We start from the raw sequence: 20,299 nt of genomic DNA on the forward strand, positions 1-20,299 counted from the left end.
CTGCTGCTATCACTAAAAACCCCATTACGTGGTCATTTGCTGCATTGCTGTGGGATCTTGCTGTGCACAAGTGGACAACTTTGTTTCCTACAGGGCAACAGTGACTGCACTTGAAAACTCCTTTATTGGCTGTGAAGATGCTCTGGGATGTGCTGAGGGCGGGGGGGGCGTGAAAAATATTGGATAAATGCAAGACCATCCCAATTTGGAGGGGCTGAATGGCCTCTCCCAGTGTTGCGCATGGAGAACAGGACCTAAAAAAAAGACTACATTTCCCAAATGCCCTTGCGGAGAGGGCTTCGGGGACAACGTAGGGAGCGTGGGGGGAGGAGAATGTCTCTGGGAATCCTATTGGTGGAAAGCGAGGCGCGCCCACCTCCGGGGGAGAGGGAACCAATCGGGAGCGAGCGTACGCAGGAAGGGGCGGGAGGAGAGGCAAGGGGCGTGGACGGGTGGGACAAAGGAAAGGGGATGAGCCGACGCACCGGATTGGCAGGCAACAAAGCGGGCCCGCCCAGGCCGTCGAGGGTCCCAGCCAATCAGAGAACACGTCACAACGTCGTTCGCTAGGGGGGCAGGGAGAAAAAGGCGCGGAGCGGCGCGGCGCTGGGGCGAAAGCGACGCCATTTTGTTTTTTTAAAAAAAGTTCGGCCGTTACCGGTGGACGGTTAAAATTCAAAAAAAAAACACCGAAGCCGCGGATTTTCTTTTCTTTTTTTTCCCCTCCTCCCTCTTTTTTTCTCCCCCCTTCTCCCTCCCTCTGAGCTCCGCCGACGATGGACGTGAAGAAGATGAAGGTGGCCGAGCTGAAACAGGAGCTGCAGGAGCGGGGCCTCGACACCCGCGGCCTGAAGGCCGAGCTGGCCCAGCGGCTGCAGGAGGCCCTGGACGCCGAGCTCCTGTCGGAGGAAGGAGGCGGCGAGGAGCCGCGGCCCAGCCGGGCCTACACCGAGAGAAGAGGCGGCGGGGGCGGCGGTGACGAGGACGACGAGGAGGACGAGGAGGAGGAGGACGAAGACGACGAGCTGCTGGCCGACGAGGAGGAAGAGGAGCGCGAGGCCTCGGCCTCGATTGAGGCGGGCGGCCGAGGGGAGGAGGCGGAGGGGCGGCCCGGCGGCGCGGGCGAGCCCGAGGATGAGGAGGGGCCTACATTGGAGGAAGAGGAGGGGGAGGAGCAGCAGCGCGTCCCGGCGGCGGTGGAAGAGGCCGAGCCCATGAAGGAGGAGGAGGAGGAGGAGGCCGAGCCGGCGGAGAGCCAGGAGCAGAACGGGGAGAAGCCGCCGCAGCAGCAGGCCGGTAAGGCCCGGGGGCCGCCGGGATGCTGGAGGTCTCGGGCTGACCTCCCAGTCTGCCTCTACTGTCAGTCTGAAGGGCCTTCCTTTGTGACTGTTTCTCACTGGGATCCACACTATATACAATAACTGTAGTGTCAGTGTGAAGGGGTGTCTCACTCTGATCCACACTGTAGTTACACTGTAAACATAGTGTCAGTCTGGGGGGCCTTAGATTGCAACTGTAATGTCAGTGTGAAGGGGTTTCTCACTCTGATCATACTGTATTTGCAATAGCTGTCATGTCAGTGTGAAGGATTTCTCACTCAGATCCATACTGTATTTACAACTGTAGTGTCAGTGTGTAGGAGTTTCTCGCTCTGATCCACACTATATATACACTATAGTGTCAGCATGAAGGGTTTCTCACTCTGATCCATACTGTACACTGTAAACCTAGTGTCAGACTGAATGGCCTTACATTGTAACTGCAGTGTCAGTCTGAAGGGGTTTCTCATTCTGATCCACACTGTATTTACAACTGTAGTGTCAGTGTGTAGGAACTCTTTCGAGTTATCAACAGTCACAGATTGCAACTCTTTCGAGTACAATCACAGTTCTTGGTTTCCGGGAGTGGGACATGAACCCACAACCCTCTGATTCAAAGGCGAGGGTGCTATGAACTGAGCCACAGCTGACACCGAGTTTCTCGCTCTGATCCACACTGTATATACACTAACTATAGTGTCAGCATGAAGGGTTTCTCAGTCTGATCCATACTGTATTCACACTGTAAACCTAGTGTCAGACTGAAGGGCCTTACATTGTAACTGCAGTGTCAGTCTGAAGGGGTTTCTCACTCTGATCCACACTGTATTTACAACTGTAGTGTCCATGTGTAGGAGTTTCTCACTATGATCCACACTGTATATACACTAACTATTGTGTCAGCATGAAGGGTTTCTCACTCTGATCCATACTGTACACTGTAAACCTAGTGTCAGACTGAAGAGCCTTACAATGTAACTGCAGTGTCAGTGTGAAGGGGTTTCTCACTCTGAACAACACTGTATTTACAACTGTAGTGTCAGTGTGTAGGGGTTTCTCACTTTGTTCCACACTGTATATACACTAACTGTAATGTCAGTGTGCAGGGGTTTCTCACTCTGATCATACTGTATTTGCACTGTAAACCTAGTGTCAGACTGAAGGGCCTTACATTGTAACTGCAGTGTCAGTCTGAAGGGGTTTCTCACTCTGATCCACACTGTATTTACAACTGTAGTGTCAGTGTGTAGGAGTTTCTTGCTCTGATCCACACTGTATGTACACTAACTATAGTGTCAGTTAGAAGGGTTTCTCACTCTGATCCATACTATAGTTACACTGTAAATGTAGTGTCAGTCTGGAGGGCCAGTAGTGTCAGTGCCTAGGGATTTCTCGCTCTGATCCACACTGCATTTATACTAATGTCAGTCTGAAGGGCTTTCTCACTATGATCCACACTGTATTTACAATAACTGTAGTGTCAGTGTATAGGGGTTTCTCACTCTAATCCACACTGTATTTACACTGTCAGTACAAAGGGGTTTCCTCCCTCTGATTCACACTATTTGCACTAACTGTAGTGTCAGTACAAAGGGGTTTCTCACTGATTCACACTGTTTACACTAACCGTAGTGTCAGTGTGAAGGTGTTTATCTCCCTGATCAATACTGTACTTACACTAACTGTAGTGTCAGTCTGAAGGGCTTTACACTAACTGTAACTGTAGTATCAGTCTGAAGGGCTTTACACTAACTGTAACTGTAGTGTCAGTCTGAAGGGCTTTACACTAACTAACTGTAGTATCAGTCTGAAGCAGTTTCTCACTTTTCACCGTGTTTACTCTGATGGTAGTGTCTGTCTGAAAGGGTTTCTCACTCTGATCGGAACTGTAACTGCAGTGTCAGTCTGAAAGGGTTTCCCTGTCTGATTAGCACTGTTTGCACTAAACTGTAGTGTTAATCTGAAGGGGTTTCTCACTCTTCACTGAGTTCGTACTGTAATGGTAGTGTCAGCTTGAACAACTTTACATTAACTGTAGTGTCAGTCTGAAGGGATTTCTCTCACTGATTCATACTGTATTTGCACTCTTAACATCCAGTGAATGAATTTTTAAAAAGCCTGTCAGTGTTGAGCTTAGTGTCAGTGACTCTCCTGGTTACAGGACACTCTGAACCCCTGGGTAACCAGCAACCAGAGTAACTCTAACACCCTTTATCTTCAGCGGAGCCGGCAGAAAAACCAAACAGTGAGCGAGAGCCTGGAGAGGGAGGCAGCGAGGAGCGAGCTTCCGTCAGCGAGGCGCGACCCCCTGCCAACGAGCGGCGCGGGCAGAAGAGGCGCCATGATGATCGCGGGCGCGGCTACTATGAATTCAGGGAGGAGACATACTACAACCGGTGAGTGAACTCCCATGTGGAACCACTTCGACACTTTGGTGCGATCGACTGCTGAGTGTGTGTTAATCTTTTATTGCTCCGCACCTCCTGTCCACAAACGCTAATTCCTGTTCTCGCGACGCAGATTCATCCATAACTTTCTAAACGGAATTGGGTGCAAACTTGGAGGGGGAGAGAATTTGAAGGGGTGAGGGCAGGAGAGTGGGACTAATTGGATAGCGCTTTCAAAGAGCCAGCACAAGAACGACAGGCTGAATGGCCTCCTCCTTGTACTGTCACACCTTTCTGACCTGGTGGCAATACTGTTGCAGCTTCTGCACTAGATGGCTCTGTAGAGCACGTTTAAATCATTCTTCCAGCCCCTTGCATGTGGATTTTAGAAATAAATTAGCTAATACTGGTATAAGCTACTTACAAGTTAATTACTTCAAAACACTTTGATTATATCCAGAAGAAACGTCCTCTCAATTTCCCTAATTTCTTAGCGGGTTTTATACAGTGAGGACCTGGACCCGAGAGGCCTGATAACCCAATCGAACTGCTCTCGGAGATTTTGGGCTGCAGTTGGGCTCAGGGCCCTGCGAGGGGTGCAGGAAAATCCTTTTCCAGTGCATTATCGAAGAGCTTTGAGCATCCGTGCAGATCCACTCTGTGTAGAGTCAGCGTCTTTGCACGCGAGAGAGAGAGAGAGGGAGGTATAGAGGGCAGAACATTGGCGGGGGGGTGGGGGGGCGGAGTGGTGGGGGCAAGCGGTGGAATGTGTTTAAATGTTGATCCTGTTTACGATGTACCATGTGCCTGAGTGTTTTCTCGTGATTGTCATTTAACTACCTTGGAGCAAGACCAGCAGCCTCTTTCCAGCATTGGGTGAGTTTAAGCACCGACCTTTGATACGCACATGTCTGATAATGTGAGATCCGTTATGCTAATTGGCACTCTCTAAAGGCTGCGTGGAGCAAGAATGCTGGCGTATGGGCCGAATGGCCTGCTCTCTGTAGGTAAGTTTGATGTGAGGCCCCTCCATTATTGTCACTCCGTCCCTCCTCCCCTCGCCCTCCCGTTGACGTTGAACTCCAGCTCGGTCTCACTCGAGTCGCCTTCTTTCGCTGCGTTGATCTCCCGTGCCCTGGTTTTCTGCTCCGAGTATCTTAAGTTGTGTCTGTTGATCCCTACAGGGCCAGGTCCCCGGTGCCTGTGGGGGAGGAGGAGGCTGAAGAGGAATTTGACGACAGTTTAGTTTGTCTCGACACCTGTAAGTGCGACGTTCTGTGAGGCCACGGTCAACGTTTACTCTCGTCAGTTTAAAAATGGTCTCTTAATATTTCCGATAAGCCAGCGGGTCCGCGCAGCACGTCTTTTGGGGTTTTTGCGGAAGACTTTGTTGGTGGGGGGTGCGGCAAATCCGAAGACGTGAAGATTATTGGGTCTCGGGGGAGTTTGTTGTTAATGTACCAGATAGAGGGGAAAAAATAATTCTGGGCAATCAGGCTTCGCTTAGCCAGCGGCTAAAGACCCTTCGTCGGAAGATCGTCTCTGTAGGACTCTGGTTGCAGACACCGTTCATTGCTGCCCATATTGGACGATAGAATCGGTTGGCAGAGTTAAAACTAACTTGTGGGGTTTACATTGGCCAGCAGAACAGACTTTGTACCTTACAGGTTCCAGAGTGGGGAGTAGCTCAGGTCAGCCACTATGTGGCCATGCTCTGGTCTAGTTGATGTTGATTTGTGCCAAACTGACCCACTGGGGTGGTCACTTAAGATTGGACTGTGACCCTGCCTCTATTAACCTATGGTTTTAAATAAGAGTTTTATGTGCCGCCAACTCCGATGAAGCTGGGGTTTGGCCTCGCACCCGACTTCTGAGCGTGCCGAGTTTTTAACCTCTCATTTCTTTCCCAACAGATAACTCCGACATTCACTTCCAGGTGGCCAAAGACCGCTATGGTGGGCAGCCACTCGCTCTCGAGAAGCTTGCCTACCTCTGGGGCGGAGCGCGGGCCACCTATGGCGTGACAAAGGGCAAAGTCTGCTTTGAAGTGAAGGTAAGACCTGCGCTTTTGCCGCGAAACTTCTGCAGCTGGCCCACCCCTGGGTATAGTCACTCGGAGCCGCTTGGCGTTACGCCCCCACACCAACCCCCTTGCGGGTTTTTTTATAGATGCTCCCTGATGCCTATCCAGCCACTTGGCATTGGGAATGTGCCTTTGACTCGGGGTCGGCTGTGGTGCTGCCTGTAGATGAATTGTCTCCCAACGCCCTGCTGTCCTCGTGAAGGATGGTCACTTGGCTGTGGTACAGAAGGGGAATCTGCGGGAGTATCCATGACCTCCACCTCTCTAAGCCCTACCTCTATCCAGAACCCCTTGATGGGATTGGGCTCCATTGTGACGTGCTTCCTGAGGGTGACCAGGCTCGTGGCCCCTTTCTCTGGGGGTGGGAAGCGTCACGTTCCTTTTGAAGTACCAAGTGACTCGGCAGTGGGAAGGGGTGGGGTTTGGATTGAGCAAATGGCTGCCATTAACTGGATGTGCTCTCAAATTCAACTTCAGGTGACGCAGAAGCTCCCTGTGAAGCAGGTGCCCGAGAGCGAAAGTGAGCGTCACCTCGTCCGTGTGGGCTGGTCCCTAGACAGCTCCTCGCTGCAGCTGGGTAAGTTAAAACCGCCTTGTCCCCTGGGAATGTCATTCCTGCTGCACCTTCTGACTAACCCTTCCCCTTGTGTTCATCTCGCCACCTCACTGAATGTTTCCGGGTTTTTGTTCCTTTAGCTAATGCTTAAATTTTAACACGTTGCAGGAGATGGAGAGTTTTCCTATGGCTACGACGGAGCTGGGAGAAAGTGGGAAAACTCCAAGTTTGAGGAATATGGAGAGAATTTTGATGAAGATGACGTAATTGGTTGTTTTGCTGTAAGTAGCCAGCCTTTCTCTAATTAAACAGCTCGTTGGCCCCGATTGCAAATGTGCCCCTCTCGATATTTTACTCTGTGCATCTCAAGATTAGCGCTGGAACCAAAATTACTTCCTGTCTTGAATCTCTGTATTGTCCCCATCAAACACTCCCAGGATAGGTACAGCACGAGGTTAGATACAGAGTAAAGCTCCCTCTACACCATCCCCATCAAACACTCCCAGGACAGGTACCGCACGGGGTTAGATAAAGAGTAAAGCTCCCTCTGCACTGTCCGCATCAAACACTCCCAGGACAGGTACAGCACGGGGTTAGATACAGAGTAAAGCTCCCTCTACACCGTTCCAATCAAACACTCCCAGGGCAGGTGCAGCACCAGGTTAGATACAGTGTAAAGCTCCCTCTACACTGTCTCAAATAACATGCCTTAACCTGTTCCCATTGCTGTTGCACCATGACCTTTGTTGCATTTCCCACACCAGCCGTCCTGTGGCCTCAGAGTGCGATTGTTAATTACTGCCGAGCTCTGGCAGTTTTGCCCAGTTGGTGCCTGGTCAGTAAGTGTTGGATTGAGACCATCATCACACTGAACCCTTAAGAGTAATCAGATATGGGAGACTTTCATCCCCATCAGTCTAGGCTGGATTTGAACCCCTGCCTCAGAAATAAAGATTGGGAAGTCTGTACGTCGGATCAGTCATAATCTCAGCAGTGAATATGATTTGGGAGTGAGGGTTCGAAGTTGTGTTGTTGAGCTGCCTGGAGCTCTCTAACAGGCACCTTGTTTTCCATTCACAGAACTTTGACAGCGAGGAGGTGGAGCTGTCCTTTTCGAAGAATGGATCATGCCTCGGAGTGGCCTTCACAGTTAGCAAGGAGTCCCTCAGCGAGAGGGCACTGTTCCCCCACGTCCTGTCTAAAAACTGCGCAGTGGAGTGCAACTTCGGCCACAAGGAGGAACCTTTTTTCCCGATCCCGGAGGATTACGGGCTTATTCAGAGCGTTCCCCTGGAGGAGCGTGTGCGGGGAGCAGTTGGTCCCACAACTAAGGACGCATGTGAAGTAAGCACCAGAAGTACTTTCAGAATAGTTATAGCACAGGAGGAGGCCATTCAGCCCATTGTGTCTGTGCCAGCTCTCTGCATGAGCCACTCGCCTCATCCCACTCCCTGTGCCTTTTTCCCCATAGCCCTGCAATTATCCGATTCCCTTTTGAAAGCTTCGATTGAATCTGCCTCCACCACACTTTCTCAGGCAATGCATTCCAGATCCTAACCGCTCACTACATTGTGTGTGTGTGTGTTATACCCTAGATTGTGATCATTGTAAAGTACTTCTCTCTCCCTACAGATTATACTGATGGTTGGGATGCCCGGCGTGGGTAAGACAACCTGGGTGAAGAACCATGTGGCTGAGAATCCAGAGAAACGGTACACTGTACTGGGCACCCACAGCATTCTGGACAAGATGAGGGTAAGCGATATTGGGTTTATGTTTTACGTTCTCTTTAGGGTCATCAGAGGTGAGATCAGCCAAAGCTTTAATTTTTTTAAACAATGTGATTTTATTAACATTAAAATTCAGCAAGGTTTTCAGTCAAGGGATTCGTTCAACCTTTGATAGGGATACAACTCGAAATTCAGAAGCCTTCTGTTTCGGGAGACTGAGGGGTTAATAATCCTGTCCCCATCCCCCGGGGTGGTTGTTGCCTGTGTTTTTGTGGACTCTGTTCGCTCAGTCTCATCGACGCTAAGATGCACACCCCATTGACAGAAGCAAACCGTTCCAGTGACTTTCTGTTCCTCACGCTCCCACGGACTGATACCAAACGTCCAGCTGTTGTTTTCCCCTGCCTCTCAAGGCCTCCTTATCCTTAATCGACCAGACAATCTTGCATGACCCTGTTTGAATTTAGTCAACTCTGCTGGGATACCTTGTTGAACAGACTGTTTTTATTTTAAAGCAAACTCCGCTCCTGTAGCAGGTAAACCAACCAGATTCTAGTCAATCCTTTAGTTTCCTTAAAACTGGCATTGAAAATTCAGCGACTTGAGAGTTCGTATCCCAATCTTATTAACTAAGTTCAAGCAATTGTAATGCTGTATAGGTAGGCTTGGCTCATTTGACTGTTTGAGATCCAAAGCAGATTTAGAGCGTGTGATCTATAATACTGGAGCAGTACAGATGTGGAGCGGTGTTTCGTTGGAAGTGCCACCCTTCAGTGGGTATAAAAGATCATGTGGCACTATCTGTGGACTGATTCCTCACTCTTCACCCTGCCTGCCCCCCCACCCCCCCACCCCGGCCATCCTCACCAACTTTCCTTCCTCAGTCAATACCACAAGAATAATGGGTTAACAAGTAGGCCTTCAGCTTTGGAGAGTTGCGAGGGTCCAGTGAGGACAGGAATAGGCATGGCTGTGATGCCTCCCACAGTTGAATATCACGCTGATTCCATCCAGATATGGCCCTCCCCTCCCCACCCACCGCCGTGGAACTGTACCCTGACATGAGTTGGTGTTCTCAGAGAAGATGAGGGATGGAAGCTGTTTAGTATAAAAAGTCTCGCACTGTGCAATGAAAATTCTCACTGTGCGCTGTTTGGCTCTGTTCACCCAGGTCAAAGGACTGGAAGGTCCTGAAATGAATGCGGAGCGACGGAACACTCTGACCCAGCATGCGACGCAGTCCTTAAGCAAACTGATCCAGATCGCCGCTTGCAAGAAGCGCAACTACATCCTCGATCAGGTACCGTCCTCCTGAGCTGGTTGCCCATGAAATATTCTGTGCTGCTTAACATCGCTATGTCAGTCAATGAGGTCGTGGTGGCATCAGGCTTGCAGCAAGCAAAGTTTGTTTAAGCAGTGCACTACAGCAAATAGTCTACAGTCTATTTAAACTGTGCACTACAACAGTCTACAGTCTATTTAAACAGTGCACTGTAACAAGCAGTCTACATAGTCTATTTAAACAGTGCCCTACAACAAACAGTCTACAGAGTCTGTTTAAACAGCAGTCTACAGAGTCTGTTTAAACAGCAGTCTACAAAGTCTGTTTAAACAGCAGTCTACAGAGTCTGTTTAAACAGCAGTCTACAGAGTCTGTTTAAACAGCAGTCTACAGAGTCTGTTTAAACAGCAGTCTACAGAGTCTGTTTAAACAGCAGTCTACAGAGTCTGTTTAAACAGCAGTCTACAGAGTCTGTTTAAACAGCAGTCTACAGAGTCTGTTTAAACAGCAGTCTACAGAGTCTGTTTAAACAGCAGTCTACAGAGTCTGTTTAAACAGCAGTCTACAGAGTCTGTTTAAACAGCAGTCTACAGAGTCTGTTTAAACAGCAGTCTACAGAGTCTGTTTAAACAGCAGTCTACAGAGTCTGTTTAAACAGCAGTCTACAGAGTCTGTTTAAACAGCAGTCTACAGAGTCTGTTTAAACAGCAGTCTACAGAGTCTGTTTAAACAGCAGTCTACAGAGTCTGTTTAAACAGCAGTCTACAGAGTCTGTTTAAACAGCAGTCTACAGAGTCTGTTTAAACAGCAGTCTACAGAGTCTGTTTAAACAGCAGTCTACAGAGTCTGTTTAAACAGCAGTCTACAGAGTCTGTTTAAACAGCAGTCTACAGAGTCTGTTTAAACAGCAGTCTACAGAGTCTGTTTAAACAGCAGTCTACAGAGTCTGTTTAAACAGCAGTCTACAGAGTCTGTTTAAACAGCAGTCTACAGAGTCTGTTTAAACAGCAGTCTACAGAGTCTGTTTAAACAGCAGTCTACAGAGTCTGTTTAAACAGCACACTACAGTCTACAGAGTCTGTTTAAACAGCACACTACAGTCTACAGAGTCTGTTTAAACAGCAGTCTACAGAGTCTGTTTAAACAGCACACTACAGCAGTCTACAGAATATATTTAAACAGCGCAGTATAACAAGCAGTCTGTACAGTCTTTTTAAACAGCGCCCTACAACAAACAGTCTGTACAGTCTTTTTAATCAGCGCCCTACAACAAACAATCTAGTCTTTTTAAACAGTGCACTACAGCAGTCTACAGAATGTATTTAAACAGCACACTATAACAAGCAGTCTACAGAGTCTATTTAAACAGTGCTCTTTAAATGGTGCACTAAAACAGTCTACAGAGTCTATTTAAATAGCACACTACAACAGTCCACAGCAAGCAGAGCTCATGACCAACACTGCAGCTGTGTTCCCCTCTAGAAGCGGGGTGATTTCTCCAGCGGAATGCAGTGGTTGCAGGATAGCTCTGAAGTGCATTGTTGGATCAATCCTACTCCGAGCAGTGTGTGTCTCGGCATGACTGACGATAGAATAACCTAATCCTCTCCATTCTGGGTCAGGATTGAATAGTGGGGAGGTAGAGGCTCAGAAATTCAAATTGACTGATCTTTAAAGCCTGTTATTACTTTCAGTACTTCCTCCCCACGCACCTGATCTATCTCTCATTATGCTCTGATCTCCCTGGGAGTCCTTCTCTTCTATCTGTTTGCCTAGTTCCTAACACTGCCTGTACAGGGCTGCCATTTTACACACGCTCGAGTCATTGGTTCACACATTTAAACCACGAGCTCTGTTACCGCCCTCTCCCATCGCAAGTGTTCGTCCGTCCGCTCAGCCAGCTCTCGGGTCCTGACACCTGGGAAGCAGCTTACGAGTGCGGCTTGGGTGTCATCAGCAGGAAAGGTGCCATCAGCCTGACTGCAGTTCTCTACTTTCAACCTTGCCAGTCTCTGGCTGCCCTGCGTCACTTCTCTTGTTTATCATCCCTGCGGTTCCATCCGTGTCCACTGCCGGTGCAGAGAACCCTCGGGACTGCTCAGGCTTCGGAGGCCCTTGCGGTCATGCCCCCTCGCTCCTGCCCTCTCCTGTCTCACCGCTTTGGTCATCGCCAACGGCGGCAGTCGGGCTCCGTACTAGTAAGATTCGGGGGTCCACCCGGCCCCAGGGAGAGGCGAGAATTTTGGGTGGCTGCAGATAACTGTTAGAGTTCCTCCTGACTCTGGGTGCTAACGTTTCGCCTGTTGGCGGCTCCTCTTTCAGACTAACGTCTACAGCTCGGCTCAGCGGCGGAAGATGATCCCATTCAAAGGCTTTTACCGCCAGGCTATGGTGATCTGCCCGAGTGACGAGGACTGGAAGACGAGGATGAAGCTGCGAACTGCGGAGGAGGGCGAGGACGTACCAGAGTTTGCACTGAATGAAATGAAAGGTGAAGGGGGTGGGGGGAGTCGCGGGTGGAGGGCTGGTGCACAGAGCCATGATTCTCTGCTGTGTTTCTAGAATGAGCTACACTTCTGCATGTCTTCTCCCCTCCTGGATGTTGTTGATAACCATCCGGCGCCTCCTGCTGGCATCGTACAAGTTTGTTGCAGATGTTGGCCGGCCCAGGGTGTGATGTCTGCCATGATCAAAGGCGCTGTCGGGGCTCCCGCATAAGCAGAGGAGGCTCGGGGGTATTCAGCACGGGGTGTACAAAATCATGACGGGGCTTAAATAAGGAGAAACTGTTTCCAGAGACGGTGACGCGAGGGGCGCAGATCGAAGAGAATCGGCAAAAGAAGCAAAGTGAGTTGGGACTGTAGCCACGTCCCCCTCAGCCGCACCAACACTACTTAGCTGGAGCGTTGTTGCCCCTTTCTCCAGATCAAAGATTGCCTTTCTTAATCCATTTTACTGTTGTTTTCAGTCAATTTTACGCTCCCCGAGACAAGTGACTTCCTGGACAAGGTGACCTATGTGGAGCTGGAGAAGGAGCAAACCAGCAAGCTGGTGAGCAAGTACCGAGACGAGGCGAAGAAAGCCCGGCCCCAGCAGGAGAAGCGGCAGGATCGACGCAACTATCGCAATCGCAATGACAGGGACCGGAACTATGGTGAGATACCACCCCGGGCAGGGCAGGGCAGGACCCCTAACATCCTTTAGCAAAGAGGAACCTTTACCTCTATTCCTTGGAAATCCTCTTGTTTTTTTTGAGGAAGGCTGGTACACCAGGGATTCCCTAACTAACCCTGAATCGGGGGGGGTGTGGTGGGGGCAGCTCTCCGCTGGCTAGAGTCATGCCTAGTACAAAGGAGGATGGTTGTGGTTGTTGGAGGTCAGTCACCTCAGCTCCAGGACATCACTGCAGGCGTTCCTCAGGGTAGTGTCCTCGGCCCAACCATCTTCAGCTGCTTCATCGATGACCTTCCTTCCATCATAAGATCAGAAGTGGGGATGTTCGCTGATGTTTGCACAATGTTCAGCACCATTCATATACTGAGGCAGTCTGTGGCCACAAGCGGCAAGACCTGGACAATATCCAGGTTTGGGCTGACAAGTGGCAATGACATTCGTGCCACACAAGTGCCAGGCAATAACCATCTCCAACAAGAGAGAATATAACCATCGCTCCTTGATGTTCAAAGGTATTACCAACGCTGAATCTCCCACTGTCAACATGTTGGGGTTTACCATTGACCAGAAGCTGAACTGGACTAGCCATATAAATACTGTGACTACAAGAGCAGGTCAGACGAATCCTGCAACAAGTAACTCACCACCTGACTCCCCAAAACCTGTCCATCATCAGAATTGTGATGGAATGCTCTCCACTTACCTGGATGGGCACAGCTCCATCGACTCTCGAGAAGCGCGACACCACCCAGAACGCGCGGTGTAAATGAACATCCCTGACGTTTGCTTTCTGTTCTGTTAGGTGGTTACCGCATGGGCAGGTGGGACAACAGGAACTATGATCGATCGCAATATGGGCAGGGCTGGAGCCCAGCGTACGGCAACAACCCGGCATACAGAGAGGTAAGAGAGACGCTGGGTGACAGGGTATACCGGATGAGGCCATTCAGCCCCTTGAGCGCATTCAATAAGACCACAGCTGATCTTTATCTTAGCCCCATCTACCCACCTTGGTTCCTTAAGGACCAAGGTAAGAACATGTTGACGGATATGCACAGCCGGCAATCAGTTAGGATAACAAGGGACTTGATGTCTTTCCTAACCTGAGTTTTGCCCTTTTGGTTTGGTTAATTTCTAACTTTGTGCTTTGTTGATGGTGAACTGCTGGCCCCTGCTCAGGGTGCGCTCCTGACGCTTAATCTCTGTTATGTGCTTGGGGGCAAGGATGCTCCACATGTTTTCCAAAGTGGTGCCCGTTGTAACACGCTGCCTTTGCCGATTTGTTGCCTCAGGATTACCATAAACCCTACGACCGATACAGGCAGCAGTACGACCGGTCCTATCAGCAGCAGCCCTACGACTACCACAGATACCGGGACTATTACCGGGAGTACGCTCGCGAGGTAGGTGCCTGTCGCCCTGTTCACCGGCATTTGGGGCTGTGACTTGGTCTGGAACAGTGGGGATACCGTATCCGGACTCCTGGAATCAAGGAACAAGGGTTGGGGTGGGCGAACGCATGCGTGCTTTTTGTATTTAAAAAAAAATAATTTTGGGTCCTTGTGGGTGAATGTCTCGCTGGCAGAACGTCTCTGGGTCTGATCTGCAGTCTGGGGGCTGGCCAACATCAGCCAGAGCAGTACCCACAGTTTTCAGTACCATAGCATAGTGGTAATGTTACTGGACTAGTAATCCCGAAGCCCCAGGTTAATGCACCAGGGGAATGAGTTCAATTCCCACCACAGCCACTAGAGAATTTAAATTCAATTAATGAATAAATCGGGAATAAATTAATAATGATCCTGAAACTATCGGATTGGTGTCATCTGGTTCACTAATGACCTCTGGGGGAGGAAATCTGCCATCCTTAACCGGTCTGGCCTACATGTGACTCCAGACCCACAGCAACGTGGCTGACTCTCAACTACCCTCTGAAATGGGCGCTCAGTTGTATCAAACCGCTACTGAATGCACTGTGGGGCGTACCTACACCGCGCGGACTGCAGCGGCTCAAGGTGGCAGCTCAACCACCGCCTTCAGGAGGGGGCAGTTAGGGGTGGGCAATGTGGGCTGGGCCTTGCCAGCGACGCTCGTGTCCCAAGAACGGATAACAGCAGAGCAAAAAGGTAGCGGGGGCTGATAGAGCGTCACGCTTGGCATTGTGCCCTCTCTGGCTAGGGGAGGGGAAATGCCAGGCAACGCCACTCCTGCTCAATTAGCTAGGCGTGCAGGTTGGTGAGTTTTGAGGCACATGCTGAGCAAAGTGGGGTCAAGTTCTGTGTGGTTGAATAAAACACCGCCATACGCATGACAGCGGGCCACTTGGGAAAGTGCAGTGAGTATATAATGTGCAGTGGGTGGCGACAAGACACTGCTGATATGCCATTTTGTTTTTTGTCTCCTGTGTCTAGTGGCATCGCTATTACGAGGAGCGAAACCGTTACTACAACAGTTACTATGGTTACCGATGAAAGCTTGACCGTGTGCACACCCCCTAGCCTGGGCTCTCAGCCAGCCTCCAACATAGTTTCATTCCAGTGGAGCAGCAGGTGGCTGCGGGGGGTTTTAACTCAAAATGTTTTCGGCTAGTGTTTAGATGTTCTGTTTTTTTTTTAAAATTTTATTTTTACTCTTTCAACAAAGTGAGTGCCTGGCTTTCCAGGGGCATTTCGGCTCTTCCTCAACAGTCATACCACAGTAGTTAACGCGGAATGTATATAAAATGCGCTCTCTCACTCGTGCGCGTGCTGACTCCCGCCCGTGTGCGCTCGCACATGCTCCTTTGCTCGTGCGCGCGCACGTTCTCTTGCACTCGTGCGCGTGCCGAGTGTGGGCGTCTGTACTCTTTATCATTCGGTCTCATTTACCTGCGTGCACGCACCCAGTAACACCCTTAACTCGTATCTTTTTTTTTAACACTGAGCCACTCTCTGGCCAGGCCCTGAGTGGAGTTGCACAGAGCGGTGCCTGTCGACAAAAGATTGCCGCTTCCCCGCCCCTGTCGGCTGTGTTTTAGGTGCCGACCTTTGTAAACACAAGAGCGTTTGGTATCCATTGTGACATGCAGCATGCGTGCATGTTCGGTATTGGATGTGTTGTTTTGAATCAAATGTGTGAGGGAAATGGAGCCCAGCTGAGTGTGATTCCACCTGTGCGGGTACAGTGGTTATCGAGCTGAGAGATCAAATGCCCGCAAGACGAGTTGTCAAATAAGCATCAGTAAACCTGGCAGTGTTGGGTAGGTATCGGCGAAGCGGCAAGGTTCCTACTCAGTCTGTCCCTCCCCGTGCTGCAGTGGTTGACTCTCGATGCTCCTCGAAAACCTTTTTGTGTGTTTATTGGACTGAAGGCCAGCGCCAGCACCTCTGCAAGGCAAATCGGGGAATGAGCGGGTAAACTTTGCCAGTTCTGCCCACCACCCCAAGGAGCAGTGGCGGGGGGAGGAGGAAAAGAAGACTAGTGCTGCCATCTTCTCTGAAGGCAAACCATTTTCGCTCCGTGAACGTGATCAAAAGCTACCCCCACCCTCGGCCTGAAGTAAAGGATGTTTGCATGGGAGTTCCCGGAGGAACTTACATATGAACATAAGAATTAGGAGCAGGAGCCTAATCATCCATTCAATAAGATCATAGCTGATCTAATTTAAACCTCCACTCCACATTCCTCTGTTACTCCGATAACCTTTCACCCCCACCTTGCTTATCACTTGCAGGAGCTGCACGATGAGATCCCTCCCCCAGGCACATGGCCCTCCCCACCACCCTGTACACGGCAGCAACGATGCAGTTTTAAGACAACTCGACCGTCCATGCTACTGCTCGCGTCCTGCATTAACTACTGTGAAGCTGAAACAGCCTCGTGAAGCCGGCCTCCTGTTTTCCTACCAACCCTCTCCCACCCCAGGCTTCGCAGCAGCCTCCCTCTCCTTCCCACAGCAAAGCGACAGAAATGTCGCACCTTTGACACTGACTGGGCCTGGCTTTACACTCGCAAATATTCTAACGACAGCCGTGCTTCTTAAAATGGGGGGGGAGAGAGAGAATGTGTGTATGTGTGTGACCGACTACTGTTCTTGTGACAGAACATCCCGTCCTGTCAGTCTAACGTAGATGAGCGTGCGTGCGTGTGTGTGTGTGACTGACTACTGTTCTTGTGACAGAACATCCCATCCTGTCAGTCTAACGTAGAAGAGCGTGTGTGGCTTCTCCCTGGCCACCTTCATTAACCACCGATTGCTCGAGGTGGCGAAGCTGCTGAGTTTGGTGGTGCGAGCGGATAGTGCAGTCCTGCCGCACCCGTCGATTAGATTAGAAATGTCTTTGTCGGGTGAGAATTGGTGCTGGGGGAGGAGGGATTGAGTTTGCCCCTTTTGCCAGTTCAGGCTGAGCTTGTATTTTCTTTTGACAAGGGAGGAGGAGGAAGAGGCCCTTTCCTTTCCTTTTTTTTTTACCCCCTCTCGTTTTATTTTTTTGGTGCTTTTTTTTTTTGCCTTTTTACGTCTTCTTGGGAAACGCCTTCCGGATTAACGCTGCAGAGCGGGTGGGTGGAGACCTGGGCGAAAAGAAGGAAAGAAACTGAGCAGAAGCCAATGAAGTTGCTTTTTTGTATTTATGATGCTTTGGACCTTGTACAGTCTCTCCCTGCCACATCCTTCCAGCAAAGCTTCAGTTTTTGTGCGCGTGCGCGTTCCATTTTTAATTTTTACCCGGAGAGAGAGAGAAAAATAAGACTTGCTTTTTGACTCGAGCGATGTTTTTCCTAACCGTTAGCCTGCAAAGGTTATCAGTGTATGACGCAACCTTTTTAATGTCAAGTTTAGGGGCGGGGAGGAGATGAGGCTATTTTTGGATAATTTTCGCGTTTGTCGTTCCTTCGGAGAGTCCCCCCCCGCCCCCCCCGTGCGACCGTGCCGAGTGTGGCAGAGGACGGGAAAGACCGGGTGCGCGGCTGGCTGGTCTGCAGCATGTCGGACCTGCTGCCACCCCCAAACCCCCCCCCCCCCCCAAACCCCACCTCTTGACTGGCATCAGGAACCAGGGGCCGGCTTTGCCTAAGTGTCCTGTTACTGTCTCGGGGAGGGTGGATTGATTGCCAGTCCAGGATTCCTTCCAGTGGTCCCAGGGTTTCCCCATCTGTGCTGGAGGGGCAGCCGACCCTCCGAACGTTTAAACCAGGAATGCTTCCCTTCCCCCCAGCCAACCAAAGTGCTGCCAAGGTTTACATTAGCGGGCACCCCACCAAGGACAAGGGGGTTGAACACAGATACTTAGACAGGTAACTGGTGCCATGCCAGGCTGGACTGATACAGGTGCGATCCTTTCATTCTCTGAACCTGCCTTAGCCAGTGCCACTGTGCGACATCTGTAAGGAATGCCTACGTGAAGTGTCCCTTCTAACCATAGGACTTGGAGGAATACCTTTTGTATCCTTCTATCTCAGAGAGGTTCGATTTCAGTGGAAGGTGAAAATTGGGAAATGAATGTTTTTTTTTTTAAAAAAAAGAGATTTAGCCAAATTGTTTAATACTTATCCTATAGATTATAAAAAAAAAGCTGATTAAATTCTGCTTCGGTTGCATACAGATACTCTATATCTTTTTTTTAGAATTATTGAGTGGCGCAAGGAAGACAAGGGCGAGAGAAAAGGCTGTGACCCCCTCCATCTCCAACTCCTGCGTGCAGGTGAAAAAGGGCGCACGAGGCCTAGATTTCACACCTCGTAGCTGCGCAGGAAACCTGGCCTCTTGAACGTCACTGGGGGAATGAGTAAATGCCGATTCGAAGTCATTTTGGAGGCTGGTGGAGCTCAGTGGGTGATATTTCCATCAAGTTCCCTGTTTTCAGCTGTTGTGTGCGTGGTCTTTCTTGCTCACCGCCTGTAAACATGTGGTTACTGAGAGCCAAGAACTGGCTTGTCCCGGAAAGTCCCCTGGTTCCTCTCGCCGCCGCCCCCTCCCCTCGAGTTTTGCCAGTCTGTGCCCGTGTGCACTGACCACTCCCCCCCCCCCCCCCCAACCCCGCTCCCCCACCCTTTGCATCTCGGCCAGCCTCCTGATGATGCTGAGCTGTGCACCCGCAGGAAACCGTACGACTCACTCAGTCGGAGCAAGTTTCCAGAACTGGCTTGAGGTTGGCTGCCCGCTTTCCCAGCCCTGGGAGGCTGACCTGAGGGTGGTGCATGAGGTTATACGTCTTATAATAGGGTCATCAACATCTGTATTATCTTTCTCTGCATTAGAAAGTAATGCTTTGTACGTACAAATTTCTCATTTAAATTGTGGCCTGCAATGGGTGACTGACCTATAAGGACACTGTCCGCTGCCACAGATGCTCGCTGGGTTCAATATGAGCACATATCCCTCTAAAAGCACACAAGGCTACTCTTTTCTTTTCTGTCTCCTTTCATCGACCTCCCCGCTCCCCATTTTGAGCCTGTGCAGTCCAGGACCCAGTAGTTCTATAAAGGGCCAGACCGAGCCAGCTGTTCTTGCTTATATGCTCGGTCTTTAAATCTTTTTTTTTGGTATGCAGCAATGTATGTATATTTCAAGTTTTTTCACATGCACCGGTCACAGATCAGGTGTTATGCAATCATATTTGTGTGTGATACATTTTGAAGGAAAAAGGATTTTCTTTTAAAAAAAAAAGCCAATCTTTTGCAATCTAGAGCAACAGTAAAAACTTGGTGCGTGGCCTTTGTTTTTCCTAAAGATAAAAGGTTTTTACATGTAGATTTGCCTCGAATTGTACGTGAAATCAGACTCGGAACAATTAGCCTCTAATTGACCCTGGACTCTGCCTTGGAACAGTTAGCCTCTAATTGACCCCGGAACTTCCTAAGCTTTGATTAACCTCTGAAAAGTATAAATATTGCGCTTTGTTTTGAAAGGGACACATACTGAATTACATAAAGCTGCAGTACAGCCACCTGAATAACGCTTTGGACGTGGAATAAATTTCTTACCCTCTCCATCCCTGTAACTGCCATGAGCAATGCCACGGGGAGGGGAGCCAGTTGCAAAAAAAAAAAATTGCCTCAAAACAGGGGGAAAAAAAAAAGTTCATCCGCCCAAAATGGCGTCAGGTGTCCTATGGTTACAAATTGACACTTCACCACCGCGGCTGTTTCCTCGACGGACCCTTGCGAGTGGCTGCGCAGAGGTCTTGCAACAGCGCGTTTGACGGGCAGCGCTGAGCGCGCAGAGTTGCTGGCGGTGGACTCCGTGGATAGACCCAGGCTGCGAGCGTCCTTCGTGCTGCGAAACCCTGAAGGCCATGCTCCGCGTCGGCTCCGCTGTTCTGCTTTCTCCTTGATTTGTAACGCTGACTCGCGGTGTCTCTCTTTTTAACCTATGGGGAGGGGAGGGGTGGGGGAGGGAGGAACCCATTGGCAATGCAGGAACAAAAAAAAAAAATGGGACTGTCTGGTATAATAAATGTGTGTAAAATGGAGTTTGTGTCTGTAATTGGGCACAGCGCTGCCTAGCGGTAGTGAATTGTTAAGGTAGTACCAAAACCGAGAGATTTTAAATGGAAAAAGATTCAGTAAATAAAAGATTTGCTGTAAGCTGCCTTTTTTTGTGTGTCGTTTTGTCACTGCTACCTAATGCAAGTGCAATGATTCTGAGATGTGTGCACACCACTCAAGCTCTGTCTCAACAGGGATGGTATAATCGGCTAGTCATGTTGCTGTCGGCTTGACTATCGGAAGGACCGCAGGGGAGATCTACCCAGTGTCTTAGCCCAGAAGGACCCCTCCTCGAATAGAT

At 49.9% G+C, this 20,299-nt stretch overlaps 1 protein-coding gene across 2 annotated transcripts; it reads left to right on the forward strand.

The window, feature by feature from the left end:
• Window positions 1-579: 579 nt before the first annotated feature.
• On the forward strand, window positions 580-20,101 carry LOC144670459 (heterogeneous nuclear ribonucleoprotein U-like protein 2). Of its 2 annotated transcripts, XR_013573879.1 has the most exons (15): window positions 580-1,296; window positions 3,541-3,715; window positions 4,891-4,967; window positions 5,620-5,759; window positions 6,267-6,366; window positions 6,514-6,626; window positions 7,426-7,689; window positions 7,978-8,100; window positions 9,247-9,375; window positions 11,680-11,848; window positions 12,326-12,511; window positions 13,334-13,434; window positions 13,824-13,934; window positions 14,943-15,080; window positions 18,136-20,101. XR_013573879.1 is itself a non-coding variant. In XM_078532954.1 (14 exons), exons 1-14 carry the CDS (start codon window positions 777-779, stop codon window positions 15,000-15,002), a joined length of 2,268 nt encoding a protein of 755 aa, XP_078389080.1. In that variant the 5' UTR covers window positions 580-776; the 3' UTR covers window positions 15,003-15,149. The 2 variants fall into 2 exon arrangements, 1 of the variants encoding a protein (XP_078389080.1); XM_078532954.1 differs by lacking the exon at window positions 18,136-20,101 and having other exon boundaries at window positions 14,943-15,149.
• Window positions 20,102-20,299: the final 198 nt, after the last annotated feature.

The sequence above is a fragment of the Cetorhinus maximus genome, chromosome 31 (genome assembly GCF_964194155.1).
Source record: "Cetorhinus maximus chromosome 31, sCetMax3.hap1.1, whole genome shotgun sequence".
Lineage (NCBI taxonomy): Eukaryota > Metazoa > Chordata > Chondrichthyes > Lamniformes > Cetorhinidae > Cetorhinus > Cetorhinus maximus.